The sequence below is a fragment of the Melospiza melodia genome, chromosome 19 (assembly GCF_035770615.1).
Source record: "Melospiza melodia melodia isolate bMelMel2 chromosome 19, bMelMel2.pri, whole genome shotgun sequence".
NCBI lineage: Eukaryota > Metazoa > Chordata > Aves > Passeriformes > Passerellidae > Melospiza > Melospiza melodia.
The window spans coordinates 15,881,858-15,902,771 of NC_086212.1; the positions used below are offsets into that span (position 1 = coordinate 15,881,858).

A 20,914-nucleotide genomic window follows, 5' to 3' on the forward strand; every position below is an offset into this window, starting at 1 on the left:
TATACATATAACTGTCATTTTAAAGTTAAGAAATATACTGTATAATGTAGACAATTATTGCTAAACATTTGAGTCACTTGTTTCAGTTTATAAAGACCAATTCATATATTAACATCCAGAAAATATTCTGTTTGGCTCATTCTCTGAGACTACATGGTTAGAGCTGTTATTTGGATGCACACAAGCGTGCAGAGTATAACCGTTAATTAAAATGGTAGCTTTGATCAGCTAAAAAATTAAGTAAATACACTTTCTAACCAATTATTTCAGATAGCAAATATTTGCACTTAGGTAATGATTTTGGACAGAGTGCCATAAATTGCTGCCTAATATTTATATGAGTGTGCATGACTTAGCATAATTAACGCACACAATCTTCCACACACAATTTTTTCTTCACCGCAGAGGAATGGATCTAGTGTATAATATGATAGCAAATATCATGTGCTGGTTAAATTCATTGATTCACACTATCTGAAGGCAGAAAAATGTTAAATTCTGTAGATGTTGCACTGTGTTTCTGATTTATTTTCAGCAGTTTTGCATGTGAAAAAACCAATATTCTCTAAAGAGCAGGGAGGGATTCCTCACTTGGGACTAAACATATTACCTCAGCACTGAATGAGTTTTGTTTGCAGCAGCCCAGAATTTCAAATGAACTGGAATAACCTTCTGAAAACCTGCTCTCTTTCACTTGGACTGCACTTTTTGGCCTTCCTGGAGAGTCAATGCTAACATGGCCCAAGTGACTGAGCTAGTGCCTCTGCAACGTATAAGGCTAGAGACCAGCCACATTGTGTCTACTGTAGTTCTAGGATCTGTACACCCAGATATCCATAAAAGCTCTGAAACTTTCCCACTGAATTTTATTTTTCAAAGACTTCTGAAGATGAAAACATGTTTCTGTTAGAATTGAAAGAATCAGCCTGACAAGATCTTAACAGAACAGAGCCTGTCACAGTAGAGCAAATAGGAAGAACAGGATATAACACCTTGCAGAGGGAATACATCAGAAAATAAATTGGTCTTCTCTCTCAGCCTGATTTTCTTTAAATGGTAGAACTTCTGTCATCCATCCTGTTTTGTGTGAACCTTATGTTTTCCCCGCAGAATAATTGTTATGACTCCCTTTTGGTACCAGAGAAATTTTAACAGCAATACCATAGCAAGTCATTACTAACCTCTCATTTCAGTTACCAAATATGCTACATCATAATTATTAGTAATTAACATCAAATCAGGTGCATCAATTTAATTAATCACCTATGTTCTTGTCAGTCCTGCTTTGCTTACTCTTTCAAAGATGTAGTAATTTTAAAATAGTATCTCATTAAATAGTATGACTTTAACAGCTTTCTTCTGTCCTGAATTTCAGCTGGAATTCTGCACTAATTTTTATTGCAGCCCATCTGGCCCCATCCTTTCTTTGTGCCTGTACATCATAACAAAGTAATTCTACATGCTTTTTCTTCATAACTCTTCAACCCTATGCTGCTTTTTTCTTCATCCCTTTCCTTTTTCTGTCTCACACTGTGAATTAACAGTCACTTTTAGTTGTTACAAGTGCCTAGCAATATATTTCTCACATTTTCTTCAGAACATGCCTACTGTGATAGGAACTGAAGTGCTCATTTCTATACCAGATTATGAAACAGGTAAGCCATGTGCTACCTACCAAATCTACTTTTTAAGAAAGTCATCTTTCTTAAAAAGTAGATTTGGCATATTTGGCAGGCATTTTCATTCTGTAAGACACCCAAACAGTTTTTCCAATGGTTTTTAAACTGTCTTGTGCAAAAATTAACTAACTTTACCTTATGAACTACTTTGCTTTCTCAAAAATGCTCTGTACTAAAGTTTTAAATATTTGTATTAGTCCCCTTGAGGTTGTGCAACTAATCTATATATTATATGTTAATTCCCTTCATGGAAAAGAATCAGAATGTGTCCTTTTATTTGCAGGTGTCACAAAATAAGCCTTTTCAGGTCTTTGGACTCTGTGGAAGCTGGAGTCGCTTGGTATTATTGCCTAGACTTTAAACTGTTTTGTCTTATTTTTTCTTCAGGAATCCTCACATTGTGTTGAATATTGATCTTGCACCTACAATTCTAGATATTGCTGGATTGGATATTCCATCTGATATGGATGGTAAATCCATTCTAAAGCTGCTGGATTCTGAGAGACCGGTAAATAGGTAAGAAATGAAAATGTTGCATGGAAACATGCATGTGTTTGTACAAGAGACTGAACAAGTGCTCAGCAGCATGCAGAAAATTTAAAGGAAAATGTAATAAAATCACCATCTGTCTGAGTATATAATTCACTGGAAAGTCTGAAGACTATTTGGCATATACAGCTCACTTCAGTTATTTATTTTCATTTTGGCATGTTCATATTCTAGATGTATGGCATGCATGGCATCTGTACATACTAAATGTAGTCTATGTAGAAGTGAGAGGGCTACACATGAAGGTCTTTGGCTACGTAAGTTATATATTTAAATGTCTTCATGGCATCATTTGTAGCAAAGCATTTTATATTGAATATTTATTAGTAAAATAATTGAAGGCAATGGTTGTGTATCAGACTATAATATAAAGACAGGCTAGCACTCAAAATTGCGGTTTTTATTTAAGACTTCCCATCAGTACTTTCATTGGAAAAAGACTGAGGAGGAGAATTAGACTTGATGGAGAATCCTTCGAAGAGAAAATCAGCAGAAAAAGGGAAGGAGAACTATTTGCTTTACAAGTAGCTGGGTGGAGGGAAAGGGGGAATGGAGCAGATGCTTTAGAATAGGATACTTTTTGGGTAGATGCAGGGTAAGAGCCCAAATATGAGTCAGGAAGTCCCGATTTAATTTGTGATCCTTTGTGAACAAAGAAAATTCAGTTAATCTCTTGTCTTCAACACGCTTATGTTGAAGAAATTGTCTTGTGAATTTAGTTCCTGTGAGAGAAATATATCCTGTGCTTTTCAGTGGAGAGGCATAGGTTCCTGCTTGATAGAGCTGGATGTCCTCTTGTGCAGTTATGTGGCATGTTTCATGTTGGAATTAGCGGTGGGACAGAAAACTGGGGCATAAATTGGTTACTGGTTTTGTGGGAATTGCGTCTTCCTCTCCTCGTTTCCTCCCAGGTTTCATTTAAAGAAAAAGATGAAGGTATGGAGAGACTCGTTCCTTGTGGAAAGAGGGTAAGGAAAGTGTTAATCACAAAGCCCAGTCATTTAAATAGAAGGATGTTGAATAGCTAAAGCCAAAGCAGCACTCTGCTGCAGTCTAAAGCCATTTAGCTGTGCCAGCAGGGACACGGCTGCAGTATGCCTAATGGCAGTGATTGTGTGATTGTAGAGAATGGATGGCCTCTGCCTACAGCCTGCATAAATGTGCTCTTGTGGTGGGGGAAGGGAAATTTACTTGGATTGAGAGATGGGAAGGCATCCCAATTTGCTCTCAGCTGCTGTCCTCCAATCCTCCTGCTTGTATTACGGGATTATGAACAACCCTTCCTCTCTGCATCTTCATCTGCTGGCCATTCCCTCTGCACCTCTGCCTTAGTACATAAATGGGGGCGAGAGGGGTTTCCAAAGTGCAGCCCTGTAGAATGTGATGTGGTCTCTCTGTATTGACAGTTGTCACTGCCTAACACTCAGGCATGTAACAGAGTGTCTTGACTTTATATGTTTTTGTATGCTTCCTGAGAGTAGGACATGAATAACTTGTGTGTTATTGGACAGGCTAAATCTAGTTTCCACTGGACTGTTACATTTTGGCTACCAGAGAGGCTATGGACATGGAAAATAACTACTCCTCTGAGTCTTTTCAGCTAACTGTATTTGTGTGTTTGAGTTAATATTAATGTAAGAATATTTTTTTTTTCTTTTCCAGTAAACTGCTGCATAAAAGGGAGAATGAGAAGGTAGATGCCCAAGAAGAAAACTTTCTACCCAAATACCAGCGTGTGAAAGACCTCTGTCAGCGAGCTGAGTATCAAACAGCTTGTGAACAGCTTGGCCAGGTGGGGCATTGTTATCCCTGACTGCAATTAAGCAGTTGTAATTGGGCTAAGCTCAGCACCTTCGTTGTGTCAATGTTCTTCACCTCATCATCGATGCCAGTGTATAAATCAAATGTCTCGTTCTGTGACCTTTACTCAAATCTTTATTACAGCATTTATGAGATTGACTGTCAGTCAGGAAATTGCTGATTCAAGTGTTCTGTATTGATTCCTGACTACCACTAAGAAAACCGCGTAGGCTGTTTTAAAGTTTTATTTTCCAAAGAGAATGTGGTTTGGGATTTCTTAGTGCTGAGAAGCTACAATGTACATAACAGATTGGCTTTTTAAAATACATACAGTTTGCTTTGCTTCAGATTCTCTCTTTCATTCTTTAATTCATTTTGTTGTTGCTACTTGAAATTACATATATAGTAATGGGAAGCTAAAATTCTGTTAACTCAGTATATCTCTGCTCTTAACAAAAACACACTGGGAAAACATACATGCAGTTATGAGTGTATATGGGCATAAAGCTCATTGACTGTGTGTCATTTCCCTTGTTGCATAATTGTTTTGGGCAGATATGACAATATGTTCACTTTAGATACAAGTTACATAGAAGAAATTAATGGAAAAAAAACAGGATATTATCAATACATGGTCTTGACATACACAGGAGAGGATTTTATGAATTTTTCTGGGCAGTGCAAAAGCAAAGCATGGCTATCTCCAGAGAATTCACCACTCTTGGCAAAATTGACTCTGTGTCATTGCTCTCTCATGCAGGTGTGGGCCAGAGAACCCCTTTCCAAGGACTGTAATACATTCTGTGGACAAAGGGGTGAAGGTAAATGGGCTCACATGCTAATGTGTCTGTTATCACACTGGCATTACCTCATATTCTGGCAGCCCAGAGGGCTGTCAGGATGAGTTAGTCTGTGGAATATAACTGTTCTTGCAGACATGATATGAATGACTTACCAAGCAATAGTCAGTAATGGGCTACTTAGGCTGCAGTAGTTAATTTTTTTACTGTCAAAGGCCAGACTCCATACTTCTGGCTTTACTGATCATGTAGTTCAGTGCACCTGTGAAATGAGTCCATTGTTCGTTAGGTGTTGGGATCCAATTTATATATATAAGAATTTTTCAGATGTTCTTTTCCTCCTGTGGCTAATATCTCAGATTTAGCACACAGAGCAATTACAATGTTCTGTATTGTAAAAATACTAAACTTAAAGGAATACTATATGCAGTAATTTATTGTCATCAGAAGTCTTGAGCTGGAATTTTAGCTGAATGGGAGCAAGCCATTGTTTTATGAATTTGCAATGTTATTTGAGGAACTTGAAGAAAAGTTATTTTTTCTACTACAACATTATCCAGTAAGTAGGATGAGGAAATAAAGCTTTCCCCACTGCCCTCCCACCCCCCATCACTATTTTTCAAGAGAAGTATAAAATGTCAACTCCATAGTCAAAATTACCAATAAATTCTGCAGTATAGATGTGCTATTAAGAGATGCTTGTGCTGCATCCTCATTGTCAGGAGACAGAGAGGAGAAGAATTGTTTTGAGCAGTTCGGTCAGGCATAATAGGAAGTGACAGGATGAAATTAAGCAAAAAAAAAAGAAATTTATGTTGCACGTCAGAAAAAATTGCCAAACAATCAAGTCAGTTAAAATCTGTGAAGGGCTTTTAAGGTATTCTCAATCCTTCTAACCTCTACTCTAGAGAATATGTCCTAGTAGTCTATCTTAGTAGTCTATCTAGACAATAGGAATGCTGGGAGATGAATGTGCTTATTTGAGGATAAATTGTGTCTAAATATGGGTGCACCCAAAATGTCTTTAGAGTGAAGGAAGTCTAACTTCTCAAATGACAAATGGGTGTTATCTGTTTGCTGGTGCTGTTCATAGCTCTGCACAATAAGTAGAATGAGCCCAAGCTAATAACATACCACTGCCTTGAGGAGTTGATGTTATGCAGATGCAGTGGTTATTTAGCAGATGTCTTCTGATGCTGCAGGACACTATATAACAGTACTTGGAGTGTTCAGTATGAAAAGTGAATTTTCATATTCTAATGCAAAGATAAATACCCATCTGAGTCAGAATTAGTTGAAAGCTTGCTGAAGTCATTGGAACTCTTTCTTTTGACTTAAACAAGTTTTGGGGACCTGCTATTTCATGTGCAGAGAAATCTGAGCAGTCCCAGGGAATCTGAAGTGTGAGCCCGAGACAAGAAGCACAAATGGAGATCAAAGACTCAGAAGGGGAGTGAAGGATAAGAGACAAGGGCAGAGCTTAAAGGAGAGGTAGAGAAAGGAGAGGTAAATAAAGCTTTGAATATGAATTAGAGAATTTGAAATTCTGCTTTGTGAGCATGCAAGTTTGTGAATACAGGTCTACTGCCACAAAGTGATTTTTGCAAATCTGTCACCCTCCTTAACCCATATTTGTTTTGATAAGAGAGTAGCAAGATCATGGAGAAGAGGCTATTCATAATGTCTAAAACCTTGTTTCACAGTCCACTATGTGGAATTTTTTTGACATCACTAATGTATGTAAATTCTTCTGAGAGCAATGGGAATCTGTGTGTTGCTATATTTTCTTTTCCAGTTATTAGGGTTTGATGTGTGGTAGTTATTTGCATCCAACAAAGGGTGACTGTAGAGTCAGATGAAAGAGCAGCTCAGCGTTTATATTCAAGGATTTAAAAGAGATGAGCTCTTCCCAAATGAATTAAAAAAGAAAAAAAATTATCCTAGTACCTAATGGCTTCCGCGAATTTTTTTTCTTTTTAGTGTAGTTTGGCCTTTCATCCAAAGCTGGCTGGTGAGTGGAAGCTGACCCACTTTTATCTAGTAGCCTGCATTAATGTGCTTGTGTGGAAGCCAATTATGATACCAGCATTGCTCTGTAGAGTATTCCCAGCAACACGTACTGTATCATAACAACTGCTACACAAAATCTCCCTTTAAGTAAGTTGTCAGTTTTGTGCACAATGAAGAGAAAAGATAAACATTTGGTAAACATGCAATACCTGCAGCAGTGCTGATTGCTGTAGGGAATCTATGCTGTACATGTGAGAGCTCTCAAAATTAAAAGACGGTAATTTTTTATTTATCAGGACCCGGCATAGTACAATAATACTGCTAACTCCTGAAGAGAAATAGCTGCCTGATTTCACATTATTTCATTTTCAAATATGTTTTATTTTTGAAGATTTATTTACATGCATATCTGATACAAGTAGAAATTGCCGTTAAATAGCATTAGAAGTATCATTTTATATGACAGTTTTCACAGGAGAACATTGAAAATGCAAATGTTTGCACTTTGTTTCTTTCAGGTGTTCTGCAAATTAAAGGTTTGACATAGAGTCTTCCCTCCAATTGCTTTGTACTATGCCAGGATCATGGAGGGATACTCTCTTTTGTAACTGGCCTTAAGATATCATAAGTAAAAGCACATCCTTTACTTGCTTGGTGCCCCCAGTTCTCTCACATGACGTGGCATACCAGTGATGAAAACTATACTGATCAGTGTGTGCTTCCTTGGCAGTTCAGAAAAGGCACCTCTACATCATATTCCTGATTCTATCACAATCATTATTAGTGCCAAGAGAAGAGCAATAGAAAAAAAAATTGCTTATATTTTCTCCTTTTTCTGAGGCCACTGTAGCTTGAGGTTGTATTGACCAGGCCTAGGAAACAGTGGCAGTTTTTGGAAGGAATCTTTTTAAAAATTAGATCCAAAACTTTCTTCCTGTCTTTTTTGGTTCATTGTTACTTTTGTCGTTAGCAGGGATATACCGAGGTTATACCGAATTTCTAATGTAATTTAGGTAGATCTGCACTGCAGTCATTCAGCAGTGGGGCCTGTTAATGCATACAATGTGCCCTTCAGCAAAGTCATTGAGATGTTTTCACTGTAGCATACAGCTGCACTAAAAACTAAAGGATTTTTCCAGTTCACCTGGAGGGGAAAAAGGAGCGTCAGTCTCTTGACAAGAGATGAAAGAAATAGAAAAAAAAATTTTTTTCTGGCCACACATCAGAGTATTTGCAGTAATTCTCATCATGGCATTGAACTTGCCCTCTGTTGAAACATCATTTTTCATGTATTGAAATGTACTTAGAGCATAGAACTCTACTGAGCAGAAAATTGTTTGTTTATATATTTTCAAAAATTATATTCAGATGAAATGGGAAGCAGCAATAAACATTTTTACATCTCTTATAGTTGTAAAAAAAAGTATTGCTTTTTCTAGTAAAGTAACTTTTAGTTCAAAGCTCAGTCTGTACGTACATCAATCAGTGTTAGGCATTATAAAAGTAAGAGAGGAATTTATTCTTCAGATATTAATTTGTTACTGAATCTAGGTAAATATCTACTGCTTTACAGATGAAGATAGTGCTGCAAAAATCGTATTTTCAGTATCTCTCCTTGATTAACCAATTCATTGTGTAAGTTAAGCTAGATTTATCTGCATCAGAGCAAGGCTTGGGCTGTACAGGAGGCTGAACACAGATACAGCTCAGGAGACTGGGCATCCAGGTGTCTGAGGAAATCAGTAGGCACACTATAAAATGGATTGTTTTAAATGAGACGTTCTGCCACAGTGATAGGTAAATGTGGTGTTAATGGCCACTTCACTTTTGACTCCTATTAAAGTCTGATAATAAAAGCACAGTGATTTTGTTTTCTTACATGCATAGTACATGCTAATACATGCATACCTGCAAACAATGGAAAGAATGTCAATAAAAAATATATGCTTTGTTGTCCCAGCCTTTGCATACCTTGCTGTCCAAACTGAAGTGGCTGAGTCTCCCTCATAGAGCTGCAGGCTGCTGTAAAATATCATCTTCCCTGGAAGATGCTGCTGGTTTTATTTCTGTTCTTTTATTTGGAAAATTCTCAATATTCCAGTGAGTCCTGGAGGAACTAGCTTACAGGATTTTGTAATAGGGAAGAAGAGGAACACTTCTCAAGACTCAACAAGAAGCTGAGTGTTTCTGAGAAACTTTTTTTAAAGCAGGAGCAACTGTAAGAGGTTTTTTATGTGTCTCTAAGCCTCTGTAGGTAGCAAAGTGTTGATAAATTATGGAGTAGGTGAAATAATTTTGTGATGTACCTGGGAAGTGAGTGGAACTTCTGTGCCAGGTTGAAGGCAGCTAAACTCCCTTGCCCTTGGTACAGCTCTGACAGCAGCATGAAGGAGCTGTGAGCAAGTTACTTCAAGGTTTTGAGTATCAGAGTGAATTGGAGATCGGGAACATCTAATGTTTTCTGTAGTTGGAGTGCGAGAGGGAGGGGTTTCTCACTTCAGACATCCATGCAGCTCACCCTTATAAGTCAATCGTCCCCGAAGGAGTTCAAGGACAGGTTGGATGGAGCTCTGAACAACCTGATCTGGTGAAAGGTGTCCCCCTGCATATGGCAGGGGAGTGGAATGAGATGTTCTTTAAGGCCCCTTCCAACCCAAGCCAGTATATGATTCTATCTGGAGAGCTTCCATAAAGCTGGAAGGTTTTGGTCCCACTGTGCTGAGAGTTATATAAGACTCTCAGGATTAGGATACGGCTTGAATGTCCTTGGTTTATGCTGCAGTTATGCTTCTGAAAGTTGTCGCTTGCCACCTTCATGTTTTTAGCTGTAGTATTGATTTTTAAAAGAAATTTCAGTTGTTCTGCCTCTAAGAGGCAAAATCAGAAACAAATGCAATGTTGTTCTGAAGTCTTGCTGTTTTGTCCGAAAATAAAATCTTACAAAAATCTGGTTTGATAATAGGTGATAGATGAGCCCTATTTTACTACAAGGAATATCTGATAAATTGCTGGAGCTGGCCATGAGACAGACCACAGTTGGGACAGATTTTTAATAACCAAATTCTTCTTCCAGAAATGGCAGTGTGTGGAAGATGCTAGTGGAAAACTCAAGCTGCACAAGTGCAAGGGAATGGCAGACTTGGCAGCTATAAGCAAAGGCACCTCCAATATTTTGCCCCAGTATTACAACAGGAACAGTGAAGACTGCAATTGTGAAGAGAATGAATACAAGCTGAGCCACATCAGACAGAGAAAGAAACTCTTCTCCAAGAAAAGTAAGCAAACCTACCACATCTTCTGTCTCTGCCTTAGAAAGCTGTTGTTTGCTAACTCACATAATTGTCTTGACAATCATAGGCATTTAATTGTATTAGCATATTTCCTATGTATCTCAACCACGAAACAGCATGTCTCATATTGGACAATCAGAGTTGAGAATATCTGGCTGTAGGAAGAATGTTTCGTTCTGGGAAATGCAGTGCCCATGCTGAAAAGGCAAATTGCGGACAGTGACATAAGCTGTGGAACATGAACAGTGTTATACAGCAAATACTTCAATTTTCAGTAGCTCCTGCAATGCTTGGAACTGTTACTTCAGTAATTTATTTTCAATGTGTATACTTTGTTATTGAGGCTGCTCGCTTCTAACATCCTTTTCTTCTGCTCAGTCAGCAGAGACAAGGCTGACTTTTAATCAGACATAACAGCCAAAGGGGATGACTGGTTTCCTTGACACAGGTTAATGCTTTTTCAGAAAGCCCATTTTACTGACTCTGTGAAATCATAGTCAGACTAACATCTATATTTGAAGCATATAGTTTAATTATAGATTAGAGGTAAACAGCCACACGGAATTATTAGTTACTTGTAATGCTTCTTTCATCTCACTCCACAAATACAGAGCTTTAATTGTTTAGCAGATTAGTCTTTTTATATCATGACACAAACTTGAAACACAGAGTTTAAATTTATTTTCTCCCATTATATTTGTCTTGCAAGCTGATTAGTAGTTACTAAGCAAATTCTGAGTTGAAAAACAATTAGTGGTTCTATCCAGTATATTCGATGTTTAAATATGTGCTACAGCCAACAATCTGTAAAGAACACTAGAATTTGTACTTATTTAACTGATTTTTTTTAAGTCACAGAAGGAATTAAGTCATGGGGAATCAACAGCAGTAGATGGAAGGCACTTAATGAGGACAGGAAAACAATTAAAGTGAGGGCAATGTAATGCTATCTGATAATACTTAACAGTTACTTAAGTACTTCTCATTGCTGCTTTCTAAACATTAACTAATTTTCACAACATGCAAAGGAGGTGGTTAAGTGTATAATTATCTTTAGTTTATGTATGTAGAAAGTTAAGGTAAAAAAAAGTGAAACTTGCTCCCTCTCACAGAGGGATCAGAATGGTGCTTTTCCCCTGTGTTCTGCTCAGATGAGACAGAGTTTATACTACACCCTTCAGCTCATTAGCCTCATTGAACCTTAAGGCATAAACTTCAGCAACACAAAACAGGATCTTGACAATCACATAGTCATTGCTTGTGTCCAAAGTAAAGTATTTGCCTCCACAGATGCTTTGTTTTTCCCTCTTCCCACATCTGAGGTGTGCTGTACAGGGAAGAGGTTAGCTTGGACCTATTGACAGAGACCTTTTCATTGGTGTTGGCTATTCTTCTACCTGCACTTATCTAATAAATCACACACCAAATGTAAGTGAGCCCAAAGCTGTACAAGTCAAGGTGACATACCAAGTTTTTTCTAAATAGCTTATGTGGAAAACTGGACTATGGTTAGTTAAGAGTCACCTGGATACTCATGATGAGTATTTGCGTTTTTATGACCTGTTCTGTGAGACTTGGGATAAAGTGTGTTCTGTGCTGGTTTGCATAATTGTTAGGGCACCTTTGGGGTCTGCTACTCAGAATTTGATGAGTGCATGAGATTGGATTGCAGCCCTGCTTGAATGCCAGTAAATGCTATTCATTAGTTTGAACCACTGCCAAACAGAAAATACAAGTTTCTAACTGGACTAAGGGTCATGTCCACATTAATGCAGTAGTTCCAAGCAGTAGCAGAGTTTTGAAGGAAATGCCACTCATTTCTGTTGTGCATAACAGAGATACATTTGCAAAAGGTCATCTTATTGCACTCCAATCTACAGTCATTTGCAGAAAAGCAGAATGGATGCCCTGCATCTAGGGTGCATCAAGCATGTTGTAAACCCTAATAGGGTATAAGGATTGGTCTTTCAGAAAGATTGAAATCAGTTACATATAGTGAGAACAGATGGTCTAAAAGACCAGACTAAATTGCTGGTACAGAGGCTGGAGCACCAGACATTTTGATAAAATAATTACATTCTAGTGTAGGTGTGGTTTAGAATGCATTTTCAGGTGCACCAGTGCATTTAGCAGGCAACTGCATTTTCTAAATTGAGTAAAGTCAGTTTCACAACAGGGCTGTGTCATATATGTGTGATTTGGACAATGTAAAAATACATAACTTGACTGTAAAGCACTTAAGCACCAGAAACCCATAAACATGAATATTTGGTATGTCTGGGTTTAGATGTCTGGAATGTTTCCTTTTTTGTCCTCTTTATTTCTTTAGTATGCTCTTGTTGTTATAAGAAAGTTCAAACAGAGCTTTGCAGTAGGTGGAAAGTTTAAATAGTGAGCTCTCAAAATCATTGGCTGTGTTGTGGCCTATTATGTTTTTCTTGCTGTGGATTTGATCTCTTCTTCCTGTGATGAGCGAGTGTATGTGATTAAAGGAATTCTTAAGCTGCATGTAGGAAAATGATGATAGGCCACACTGAATAGTAAAGAAACAGAAGTGTGTACAAAGAGTGCATTTTAATTGAAATTTCCCTGACAGTCATTTTACTTTTGAGGTGGTGTCAAAGCTGGATCAAAATGTCATTTTTAATAACATTATTTGTTACTAAAAATAAAAAGTTCATTACTTTACAGATAATGCATTTGAAGTGGCAATTGTGAGAATGGGATATAAGAAAGTACCTCTAAACTTAATCTATATTTCTAGACACTAGAGATATTTTTTTAAAAAATGTCTTTAAAAGGCCCAGTTTTACTTTCTGTTATCAAAAAAAAAAAAAAAAAAAAACCAAAAAAAAACCAAAACTCTTTTGTCTAACAAATGCAAAATACATAGACATTAGTGGAAAACTTTGTTCCTTTCAGGTTCCAGTGAAGACAAACATGCAGGTCAAGTGGTGCAATACCAGCTGGATGATTTGGGCTCTGAAAGCAGTTGACTTTCTTGACTTAAATTCCTCTGGACTCCATTTTACAACTCAATTTTGAGGTTGCAACTTCTTAGCAATACCATCCCTAAGGCAGCTTGTTTCTGTAGTAGTTGAGGAAGAGAGGCATCAGATTCAGAGAGCTTACCAAAGCCAGACTTTAGTAACCTGAAGAAAGGAGCATAGATGTTTTTGGCCAAATATTTAACAGCCCTGGATTGGCTGTTTGTAGGCTCTGTACAGAGGTAAATAGATTGGAGAGTAAAACCTGGGGGAAGATTGACTAATAAGTAATTAAACATTAGTATTTATGCCTGCAGTTCACTTAGCAGATGGGAGCACACAGTACCAATGAGTATTGATCTTATTAAATACTTTAGCCACTTCAGAATTTTATACTAATCACAGCACTGAGTCAGCACTGTGGGTAACATGTCAGGATAAAGCAATAGAAGCAGTCCTTTATGAGATGCCTCACTCCACACCAATTAGTTAGTGCTAAGGCTGTGTTAGTTTGGCTGCAAAGGGAGGAGTAATCTGGCTCCTAGGTTTTCAAGGACATGTAGTTGATGGTTTCCTGGGGACATTTACTGAGGTCCAGCAGGCTGGATTGGTGTATTAGACTTGGAAGGAAGATTAATTGTTAGTTGACTGTGCTGAACAAGATAAAATGAAGATATGATTAAAGAAATGGGAGTTTATACTTTAAATCTCATTGGTATTGGTGTAGCTTTTTAGAACTTCTTCCTACCTTGGAAAAGATGAAAGTTTCTGTCTCATTTATTCAAACATTTCCTGAATGGGTGCCTGAAATAGGGCTAATCTTTTGTGGCTTTTTTTATCCCTTCAGCTGTGACTCACCTGGCTTAATATCAGCAGTAAACTTTGAACTATGCATGGAAAATGTGCAAAACCAGACAATCCAGCTGGTATTCTGCTTTCTCTGTGTGGTGCTGACAAAAATATCGTGCTTGGCCAAGTTTCAGGTGGGAGGAGATGTTTATTTTGCTTCCCACAGACTGCAAAACAACTTTTGAGACTGTGCAATCTATCTGAAATGAATTTAAGGCTTATTGAAAAAAGTCATTCTGAATTAATGCTAGAGTTTGTGTGACAGTTAAGGTACTTTTTTGTCAGTTTTGGTTGTTCAACCTCCAGTTTCATATTTTCTTTTCCTCCTGCTTATTTTGGTGGAGAGATTATCCCACTGAAGAAACTGGCCTTTCTGTGGAGCATGGGATGGCAAGAAGGATCGATCTTCTCATTTGGCACATTGGTTGAATTTTGCCTTTATCAGATTGCAGAGGGAAGTCCCATCTCATGAGGTGTGCTGTGTGTTTATCTCTTTAAATGAGAAGTGACCAAAGGATCTAAGGGACTCAGTTGTTTCCAGTAATATCTGTGGTAACTCCAAGCCTCATATACCGAGTATACAAGCCTCATATACCAGGCTCCCCTAGGGCAGAGAGCACAAGAGAGTCTGTGACACCTAGGTTGTACTTTTTCCTCACGGAATGAGATGATTGTGCCTAATGAGTGACTCTCAGCAGTCGCTGGTTGTGAGCAGGAAATACAGTCAGAGATGGACCCCATCATACAGCAGGGAAGTTTAATTGTAGATTTACATTTCATAACTACATTCTCTTTTTGCCATTCCAGACCAAGCAGAAGAGGAGTTCTGGGGATTTGGGCTGGAACAGAGAACTTTGGAAAATAGTAATAGGGAAAAGATCAATGAGAATCTTGTACTGCACAGTGGCAATTCATAACAAATGTTTAATTTTGCTTTTGAGCTGCAAACGCAGAAGCAAAGTTTGAGGGAGTACATAGCACTGGAGAGTGGTGCTTCATGGAGAAACTGACTGTCTGGGCTGCACATCAGGGAAAGAATTGCAAAGAAAATAATTGCATGTGGATAAAAATAAAGATTCAAATATTAGTCCCTTCCAAAAAAATCAAGCATCTAGCCCTAGCCTTGAAGAATAGAACTGGGAAAAGGCTCAGGCTGAGACAACTCCAAGAATGTGTTGCAGGAATCCTAGCTGGGAAGAGCTGTATGATGGACAGCAGAAAAGCACAGAGAACTCTTCCCTGAGGGTGGCTGGCTGTCATTACTGTCACAGTTAGTGCTTAAGGGGTGACTGCCATCTGGTGATTGTAGGGGAAGAGCAAGCATCCATTTGAACGAGCTATTTGTTCTCACTGGTGCTGGACTACAGCATTTTTTTTCCCCTTTGCCATTCTTTTGTGTTTGCGTTGTACCTGCCCTCTCATGCTCTGAGGTATCCATCCACCAACTGGTACTTCCATCCATGCCGACGTTAAGGAAACAGCAGTTCACAGGAGAACTGCAACAAACACTGTTATCCAGTTAATTCCAAACAGCAAGTATGGGCTGGGGTTTTTCCTTCCAAGAGCCACAGAGAGGAGCAAATTGTAACATGCAGTTTCTGCTGCTCTTCCACTTTTTCCATGCAGAATTCAAACCAAGCTATGTCCGGAATCGCTCTATCCGTTCTGTATCTGTTGAGCTGGATGGAGCTGCCTATCACCTGGTTTTAGAGGATGGATACCAGCCCATCTTACCAAGAAACATCACCAAGCGGCACAAGGTGCAGAGGGCTGTTTTCCACGAGGAGGAAGATAGAGATATGGGGGAATATAGTGGCACTGGTAGCATTGCAGAGTACACAGCCCCTAGTCTGATCAAAGTGACCCACAGGTAAGTGCACATGCTAGATTTTTAAAAGCATTTGCTCCTTAAGTGACTGCTCTTTTCATAAATGTGTGGGTTGAAGTGTGCTAAGCATGTTGCATCCATTTTGGATGCTCAGTCTAGCCTCACTAAAATTCTTATTCCATTTGTATAATAGCCTTCAGTTTTGTTTTAGTTTGGTCAGTGAAGAGGGGCATGAAGCTCCTGAAGAGCTGCAGCAGTGCTTTTGTCTCCTGCATTGTGTGGAGACGGTAGCCACTCATCAGTGCATATGTTTCCTGTGAGAACAAGCAAAACTGTTGGCAACAGGGGTGTTAAACCCGCATGATCCAGGAGAGGCCATACTCCTGCAAATGAGTGTGCAGTGGGGTAACCTGGCCTGCCTGGAGACTGAAGGCCCTGACTGAAGCATGAACTGGTTTGGTGTCACTGGTTGCTTTGTACAGAGTTTTCTGTAATCAGTGCTAGGAGAGGAAAATCTGTATTATGAATGAAGTTGGATGGACCAGAAACATTGGGAAATGGAACATACTGAGAGAGAGGGGAGGCAATTGTCTGACCACTTTAACAGCTATAAATAACTTCCTTGGTGGTGAATCTAGGGACTGGTAATGTCTCTTCAGCTGAACTTTAATTCATTTATCACCATTTCCATTTGTGAGCTATCAGAAAATCCACCAATCATTATTGATTACATGTTTTATATTGTTTAATGACTAGCTCATGTAAACATGCAGGAGCCAGGTAGCTGCTCTTGATACCTGTGTTTTCCATTTGCCTTCTGTTGACAGAAGTGAATTAGAAAGTCACCAATATGACGAAGTGTAGGCATCAGAGAATTGTGCCCTCTTATCCCAGCTCTCATGAATGTTCAGGACTCATAAATCACTGATTTTTTTCTTCTGGAACAAATTAAATTTACTTTTGCTGCCTTAGTGCGCGAATCCCAGATTTTTACAAGGAACTGTCAGGAAGGTTGTACGTTATTCATGAGACTTCCCTAGCAGAAAAGAAGGCCGTGGGACAACATGAGGTGGTTTAAAGAAAATAAAGGAACATTGCAAATATTCATCTTTAATTTAAACAAGCATTCAGAAATGGCTGCATGGTATTCAACCCCTAATAAACTTTCCAGGTAAATCTGTCAAGTAGTGTTTTTTTGTTTTCTTCTTTATTAAATAATTTTAAAAACTGAATTTCACTAGAGGTTAGTGAAACATAAAGATTTTATATTGTCAGAGGGTGTTTTGCTTTCAAAGTGAAGGAGATACCATTGAAAGATTTTATCACTTTTGTAGAAAATAGTAAAACTTCTTTGTTTCAGTTTTGTTTTTTTGAGTTTCTTCTCTTTTCTTTATGGTGTAGTAATGCATCTTACCTTGCTACTATCCCTGCATCACTTAATTATGCATCGAGAAATTGCTTCTGAGTAATGCTTTCAATGCTTGCTAATTAGTAATGATTATTTATGCAGAAAGTCTATCGAATAAGCAAGAATTCTGTGTAGCATGATTTACATACAGAAATGAAACAGTCAACAGGTTCTGCTTGATAGAAATATTCTCATTGAATTTTTCTACCTAAAAATTTCCATGGCAACTGCAACCCAGACTTCCTTCCTGGTTCAGAGCACACTTGTATTTTCTTGAATGAACATTGTTTTTTGAATTCTGCATGTCATTTCCAATCCGTGGTCTCATTTGTCCTGGAGCTGTGTTATTAAGAGCAGCTGTTTGCATTGCTCTGTGTGTGTGTGTGTGTGTGTGTGTATCCACTGTAATAATAAACACTGTTTGCTTTTCCATGCCAAGGTGCTATATCCTGGAGAATGATACCGTCCAGTGTGACACAGATCTGTACAGGTCACTGCAAGCTTGGAAGGACCACAAACTTCATATTGACCATGAGGTCAGTGATGTTTTCCGTGTGTGTTTTTAGCGTTGTTTTCTGTGGGGTGATAGGATCATGCTGACTATCTCTGTCTGCCTCTGGGTGTCTTTTTACCTCCATGGAACCTTTTGAATTTGCTGGCTAATTTCAGAATAGACATTTCAGAAATGATTAAATTATTGCAAGTTTGTGAAGACAAGATGCTGAGTGGACAGAACTGCAACTGAAAGCACAGCTGAGAAATGTCATATGCCTTATCAGGCAAGTAAGACTTAAAGCTGTCCCTATCCTGGGAAAGAAATCAATCTGGATCTTTTTATCATCTTGTTTTCCTGTTCCCCTGTGGGGAACCTGTCAAAACAATCCTTCAGTATCAAATATAAAGGCCCAAGGAAAAGTGAGCTTCATTAGTTTTGGTGCTTCTAGAATTAATTTCTTTCACTTGCTACTGCTTTTTTTAACCTTGGACTTTCGAGTTGAATTTTTTCATAGGATTGTGTATATGGAGAACTTAGAGGTAATTTGCTGTATGAAATTTGCCAGTAAGACTTTATCTGACATTTTTGCCACTAATATTAGCTCAAACCCTTCATGTGTATAGTGTATGAAAGAGGGTCTAAGGACCAGGTAAGGATGGAACAAATGCCAGAGAGAAGCATAAAGGATGGATGTCCTGTAATCTCTTACCAAATTACATAAATTCACAGTAAAGTTCTATGTAAGAACTTCTTGATCCCCCTTTTCTTGTAAAGATTGACACACAGGGCAAATACTTAAAAACTTACTAGTCTGCTAAGATTAGAAAAGGGCAATTTTAATATTACCACGGTTCTGTAATTGTTTTTTCTTCAGAAAATGAAGCCAATATAGAATGTCAAAGGAAATGAAGTGTGAACACACTTCTGTCCAATTGTGTTCCTGATTTAGGGTCACAGGGCTGGGTTCTTTGTCCATTTTCCTTGAACACTCTGCCCTGTCTCTGCTTCAACAGTCATGAGCTGCTACTACACCTATGGTTACTGATGGCCAATGGTAGTTCAGCAGAGACTGTTGTTCACATTAGATTACTTTGATTTTTCTGCTGTGCAGAGGCCTGCAATACCCGAGTGGAAGTGAGCCATGTTGTATGTAAGTCAGACTGAGCAAAAGCAGGAGTTTCATTTAGTTAAAAAAGGCAGTTAAAAATAAACCTCAAGGGTGGCACAATTAACTGCTGATTGCTATCCCATGTGTCCAGACACTGCTAAAGCCTGCTATGCAAAGTGACAGAACCTTGCTGCTTTGCTTTTCAAAACCTCTGAAGAGGGGATTTCAGATCACTCCTGCCCTATCCCCTTTCCAGTGTCAGAACACGCTGAAATGTAATGACTTTGTTTTCCTTTGAGCAGCCTTTCTCCCCTTGTGAATGTGCTGTAGAGAGGCAAAACCAGAATGGATGCAGGAGTGTCTGTCTACCTGCAACTGTGTGTCCCCTCATTCCCGCAGCAACGCATTCTGCTTTCCGAGTCAAGAATCAGAGCAGGCAAACTAAGCCAGCTTCCTCCTGCTGTAGTTTCCTTCTGGAAAGTGAGATAATTTGAAAATGCTTGTTAGTGGTGAGAGCCACAGAAGGTACTGAAGAAGAAGCTCTTGGTGACAGTAGAATGAGTTTGAGAAGGTTAGAATAGCACTAAATCATGCTGGTTTTTTTCAAACTCTGTCTTGGTGGCTTTTTTTTTTTTTTTTTTTTTTTTAGATTGAAACTTTGCAAAATAAAATAAAAAACCTGAGAGAGGTGAGAGGTCATCTAAAGAAGAAGCGACCTGAAGAGTGTGATTGTAACAAGCTAAGGTATGTTTTGGTATACCTCTGAATAATTATTTGTAGTGTGCAACTGTAACTGATTTATCAGATCTCACTGATCTAACTGGTTTATCAGATCTCACAGGAGAGATCAGGATCTTGTTTGTTCAGTTGTGCTGACTGTACTCCTGTGTACACATTTAGGGGAAGTGTACACAGGCCGTTGCTCAAGTACAAGGCCAGGCAGGAGTTTAATTGGACAATTGAGCTCTCGCTCTGCAAATAAGCACAACAGAAAATCTTCCAAAATCAAAAGGTAACCCAAACAGAATTTTCCCCTGAGAAAAGCTGTTCGGAAGGAGACCCAGGAGCACCTTCTCCTGCTCATGGTGATGACAGAGCCAGCTCTGAGGCTGCAGAGAGCCAGATAGTACTGCAGCCACAGTGGCAGAATAGTATGAGTATCAACAAAAAAAAGAAAGCTGTATCTGAATGGAGTCATAACTGCATGGCAGCTGTGCTTTAGCTGTGCTTAAAGCACCTGTTACCTAGTAGACTCTGTGAGAGGGTGTGGATAAAACTTCTCTGTCCTATTGGTGTCACACAATGCCTTTTTGAACATGCTGAAAACCTCGCACTCTACAGATACGATGTTTATAATTGTTGTGGACTGTAGATGTGGCCCTTGTGGATCCTGCATCAGAGCTGCAGCAGCAGATCCACTAAAATATTGTGATCATCGACTTCTTGGGTTATGGGAGCCCATGTCAAAAAAGATGTATTATTCTAGATGGTAAACAGACAGAAAGTTTATATTGGTTTATAATCCACTGCTTTCAAAACTGATTAACTGAGTTTACTTAATATGTACTGTAAAGATGAAGTTATTTTTCGTGAATGTTTTATAGAAAATGTAAAAAATGTTTATTTTCAGACTGATACACTTATATTTGTGCATAGCATTATTGAGATGATTAATCCCACTGAAAGCAAAGAAATTAATCATCTGAGTTACATATGGTCAAGTGTTTGTATTGCAATTGCTTTGATTTAGCATTTAGAATTAGTTGATGAAATGCCCAGCATCTATGCAAGATTAACAAATTTACTGAAGAAGATAGTTCTTAAATAATCTTACTTTGTTGATTTGTTATACTAATTAAACTTATGAAAGCTCCCAAAAGTTTTAAGAATTTAAAAGATTTGTTTTGAAGGAGATTTTAATCTGGCAACTAATTTAATTCAGATGTACTGTTTAGAAAACAACAGTTATTAAATTAAGTTTGTGTTTACTGATTTGTATATGTAGTAACTTTATCAATAAGAAAATATTGCCAGTGACTGTGGCTGTTCTTTTTTTTAAACTTTGGTAATTCCACAGAAAGGAAATTTCTGCAAAATACTGTAAGAGTTT

The 20,914-nt window shown here is 38.3% G+C and overlaps 2 protein-coding genes across 19 annotated transcripts in view; one reads left to right on the forward strand and one right to left on the reverse strand.

Annotated features, from left to right (window-relative positions):
- Positions 1-20,914, forward strand: part of SULF2 (sulfatase 2) — an 84,344-nt gene that overhangs the window by 56,803 nt on the left and 6,627 nt on the right. For 10 of the 11 annotated variants that reach the window (XM_063172696.1, XM_063172707.1, XM_063172700.1 and 7 more), the window contains 7 exons: positions 2,067-2,195; positions 3,140-3,196; positions 3,891-4,020; positions 9,912-10,113; positions 15,591-15,834; positions 17,640-17,736; positions 19,454-19,548. In XM_063172696.1, the coding sequence (XP_063028766.1) occupies positions 2,067-2,195; positions 3,140-3,196; positions 3,891-4,020; positions 9,912-10,113; positions 15,591-15,834; positions 17,640-17,736; positions 19,454-19,548 (954 nt within the window). The remainder of the gene's footprint in view (positions 1-2,066; positions 2,196-3,139; positions 3,197-3,890; positions 4,021-9,911; positions 10,114-15,590; positions 15,835-17,639; positions 17,737-19,453; positions 19,549-20,914) is intronic. The other variant, XM_063172702.1, reaches the window with a different exon arrangement.
- Positions 1-20,914, reverse strand: part of NCOA3 (nuclear receptor coactivator 3) — a 104,638-nt gene that overhangs the window by 21,111 nt on the left and 62,613 nt on the right. The window contains exon 24 of one of the 8 annotated variants that reach the window (XM_063172690.1): positions 10,685-13,280. The exons of the other annotated variants lie outside the window; for them this stretch is intronic. Coding sequence (XP_063028760.1) covers positions 13,257-13,280 — 24 coding nt within the window. The 3' untranslated portion in view covers positions 10,685-13,256. Of the gene's footprint in view, positions 1-10,684; positions 13,281-20,914 lie in introns of those variants that run through there. 8 annotated transcript variants of the gene reach the window in all.